Source organism: Papaver somniferum, chromosome 7, assembly GCF_003573695.1.
Source record: "Papaver somniferum cultivar HN1 chromosome 7, ASM357369v1, whole genome shotgun sequence".
Taxonomy (NCBI): domain Eukaryota; kingdom Viridiplantae; phylum Streptophyta; class Magnoliopsida; order Ranunculales; family Papaveraceae; genus Papaver; species Papaver somniferum.
The window spans coordinates 179,113,365-179,117,765 of record NC_039364.1 but is presented as its reverse complement, the minus strand read 5'-3'; the positions used below and the strand labels follow the sequence as shown (position 1 = coordinate 179,117,765).

At 36.2% G+C, this 4,401-nt stretch overlaps 1 protein-coding gene across 1 annotated transcript; it reads right to left on the bottom strand.

Annotated features, from left to right (window-relative positions):
- Positions 1-3,322: 3,322 nt before the first annotated feature.
- On the bottom strand, positions 3,323-4,165 carry LOC113295611. Its single transcript, XM_026543943.1, has one exon. It carries the CDS (start codon positions 4,163-4,165, stop codon positions 3,323-3,325), a length of 843 nt encoding a protein of 280 aa, XP_026399728.1.
- Positions 4,166-4,401: the final 236 nt, after the last annotated feature.

Below are 4,401 nucleotides of genomic sequence, written 5' to 3'. Positions count from 1 at the left end.
CGAAAAGGTTGGTCACTATCTTCAAACAATGGGTTTTTTACTATGGTTTCAGCTTATTTATCTCCAGTTTTTTTGATATTTCCATTAGCTCAAACTGGTGATGCTCTCATGGAAGATCTTACATATCTGCCCTTATGAGTTTGGGACCTTCGAGCCTCATAAGTCCCTGGATGACGTGTTGCTGATCATTACAGTTGGGGACACCTGTATGAACTGGCTTAATGGGTAGAAGGAGACTTGAATCAACCTGGCTTAATGGGTACAAGGAGACTTGAATCAACCTGGAAAACTATATTTACTTTTCTATCTGGTTCTTTGTCAGGTTCATGGAGCACCATGAGAAGAATAAAAAACCAGTTAATCAATGAGTTTGAAGGTGACCGAGGGATAAATTATGTGCCTGAGATGGTGAGTTATATGATGTGCTTGCAATTATGTTCACTTAATTTTTTGATCTTCAAAAATGGCATGTGCTCCTTTGTGATGCAATATCCCCTGCATAGTTAGGTACGTTAAACATAATATTGTAGTAAAAGTGGTGGTTATGATGGGGGTCATACGTGATCGTAGGATCGGGCGATCCTGTAGCCTGGAAAGGATGCTGTGGGAGGAAAAAAAGTAAAACGCGAGACATAGCCACCGTTGGATCGGGCGATCCTGGGGCCAGGATATATCGTGGGCGAAAGATATATCGGTTCGTCCATTCTTGACATAAAGTTAGATCTGGCCGTTTAAACATAAGAAAACTAAAAAGATGGTTAAACTTCTTCTTTATTCTCTCCTCTGCAACCTATACAACCCCAATCTCTTTCTCCTAAATCTATATTTCATATTTCATACACAAAATCGGTCCATTTTTCAGTGACACTGAATCGGTCCAATGTTCAGTGGATGAAGATGGCAGTCAACAACAACAAATCTGGGGTTGTTCTATAATTGGGGATTTCTGGGGCTGTGTTGTAATTGGGGATTTTTAGGTTGGAATCAAATCAGCGGAAGTGCCATTAATAAATTAAAGATTAAGGAAGAAATTAGAGATCCGGGAGGGGTTTTACTTGAATTTGTTACAGGAAGTTGTTGCTTAAGAAGATTTGGTGCTTGCTGTTATGGTTTGGTTTAGGGTTTCAATCGAGAATCAAGGAAAATGGTGATTGTTGATTCAAGAAAATATGAAAGAAGTCAAATTTCACAATAAAAGAAGGATGAAAGACCAAGCAGAACAAATCCAAATCCTAACAAATTTCATCTATCTTGAATCAAATAGAAAGAGAAAGCCAACACAAAAAGAAAGAGTTCATAAAAATGTTATTTTATATACGTTAACTCAAAAAAGTCTACACACTTCGCTATAAGTCGGAAATTGATTTCTGAGACTAAATTGTAAACTAGATAAACTCATCTTTAACAGAAAAAGTTTGAAAAATATATTGTAATCACAAATAATATGTTCTAAGGCATTACGTCTAGTAAAAATTTCCTTTCTATGTACGTTGATTCAAGAAATATGAAGGAAGGAGAATTTCACAATAGAAGAAGGATGAGAGACCAAGAAGTTTTTTTTTTTTTCTAGGTCAAAATGGTTTATTAAAGAAATTTTTTTTTACAAGAATTACAAAATGGGATGCTCTAGGCCTCCCCACCCCCATAAACCAAAGGGGAAAAAACTCTAAAAACTCATAAAATAAGCTCCTAAACACTTAAAAAATAACATAAAGAAGAAAACGAGGAAAATTAAAATTGTTTTCGCCCCTTGTTTCCAACTCTAAAATTCTTCTTCTTGGGAATGAGACCAGCAATTATTTGAGTTAATCATAGTCTCCACAAGGATCCTTGTATTCATCTTCATAATCATCATAAATTTCATCATAGTCATAATCCTCTCCATTTTCATATGAAGTATAATTACCACCCGGAACAAGCTTAATAGGAGATTGAGCTTTCTTCTTAGTTGACATTCTATCCATTTGCTACTTTTTTTTTCCTTGAAGTAGTATTGTCTAAAGGATGGATCTCCAATGAACTTAGCACGCACTTCATCAATCTGAATAGTACTTGCCTCCTCTAGTTCCTCCTTAGACAAAATATTATCCATATCAAAAACATTTTCCTCCAACTCTGCTTGAATATCCTTGTTATGCTCACGGCTTGGAATTTCCTCATTAGACTTTGAATTCATAGCCATGATCTTGGCAGTTTGCTTGGACACTTTTCTAGCTTGTTTCCTTGCTAGAATATCTGCATCCACTTCACCCCAATCTTTCGAACCCATACTATTATTTGAGTCACTAGAATCATCTTGTTCCTCCTCCACCAAAGCCTTACTAGAATCATTAGCAAGGCCTAACTCAGAAGCTAGGGCACCATACTTGTTATTCACCACTAATTCTGTTTGAAAAAAATCATCCACAAAAGGAGTTTCAAAGGATTTAAATTTAAAAGGTGTACCCTTAGTAGGGGAGTTCTTACCCTTTACTGTAGTTCAATCCTCCTTAGAAGTGTTAACCATCCCTAGCTTTGAATTAGATACATAAGTAGCCTCCAAAATTGAGTTTGTCACGGGCCCTGGATTTGAAGAAGTTTCCAATGAGTTTGTTACGGACCCAGGCTTTTGATTTGTATTCAAACTCTGTTTAATCACGACCTGAATATGACCCATAGTTTGCTTGGACACGGTTTGTTTAGAATTTCCAAATTTTGCACGTTGTTGTTCAGAATTCTTCTTGGTCACGGACTGAGTTATTTCCAAATTTTGCTTGGAAACGGAAGTTTGCTCCAAATTTTGCACGGACTGAATATTAGTCCCGGATTCGCTTTTCCTGTTACACGTAATATCAGAATTCTCTTGCGTAATATCTGCATTGTCAACATGCACATAGTTTGTACGTTCAGCAAGAGCTTTTTTTGCTGCAATAGCGTTTTTACATCTAATCAACTTGAGCTGAGCTTCACGATATTCAATGAAAGAACTATTAAGATCCTTCTCCAACTGTTTATCTTCAGCACACTCTTGGACATCATTAGAAACAACGTTATTATTTGTTGTAGCTAATTCTGACATAGTCTCTTTCCCTGACTGAATACCACCCCTTGCTGCAAAAACATCATCAGTTTTGCTTGCAATATTAGTTGGGCTAACACCACTACGTGAATCATTAGAAGCACCAGATTTAGCATGATCTGCATGGGAAACATTCATATTAGACTTTCCACGTACTTCTGCCATGTCTGTAGAACTTTTAACTTTATTAACTACAGAAGTTGAAGTAGTAAACTCGTCATTTGTTACCTCAACATATTCTGGAATAACAGGAATAATAGGAGCCTATTTTCCTTTCTCTTTAGATTTATCCATAGTTGAAGAACTCACAGCACCTGTAGTATTTGCAATATACTTTTTAACCTGCCATTCCTTTTTATTTTTTGGAAACCCACCTGTAGATTCATTCAATTCATGTTTCCCTTCCATAACAGAACTCCCTAAGATCTTACGAGCAGTAAGACAACTCTCAAATTTATGCCCCATAATTTTACAATGAGTGCAAAACTTAATATTCTCCATATCTTGTATTTCCACATATTGCCAAAACTCCCTTCCATTAGCTTTAAGTCGTATTCTTTTAGGAATTACCTTAGCAAAATCGATGTCAATCAACACAGCAGCATAATTACCAACATCATGGTCCAATGTTTTTTGATCTATCGCAATTGGTTTACCAAGAATTCTTGCAATGGAAAGAAGGATTTTTTTAGTCCACAATTCAATGAATAATCCAGGAAAAGTCACCCAAACTGTAGAATGAGATGTATTTTTCCTCTCTGGATCAAAGTTAGGGTAAAAATTCATAACCCTAAGAGTTTGATTTTGGACCTTCCATGATTCACCATGCCAAACTCGTTCTTTATCCTCTTCAGAAATCAGTTTGATGATGAAAAACCCCTTAGTCATAGGAACCAGTTTGCACCTTCCATCACCAAGACCCCATTGTTCTTCTAAACTTTTTTGAACATCATTAAGTTTTAAACCTTTGAAGTTCAGTCTCCCAATAAGACTAAACTGGAAGATATCACGCCCTTCTTGAGTGAGTTCCACAGGTAAAACCAATGCTGGTTCTTCAAAATATAATGACGCCTCAGGAACAGATGTTAAATCAAAATCTGTTAGCATATAGGTTTTTTACCCTTAACTAAATTAGCAAAACTCACAGTTTTAACCCCATGAGAAATCACGTTTGAAACAGGATTTTCCCCCATCCTAAATCACCAAAAGATGATCAGAGTAAAGGAAAAACGTGAAAAAATTGAAATCCTAAGAAAAACGAATAATTTCGACGCCGACTAAGGGGATCGAACATGAAAGGAAAAAAAAAAAAAGACCAAGAAGAACTAATCCAAATCCTAACA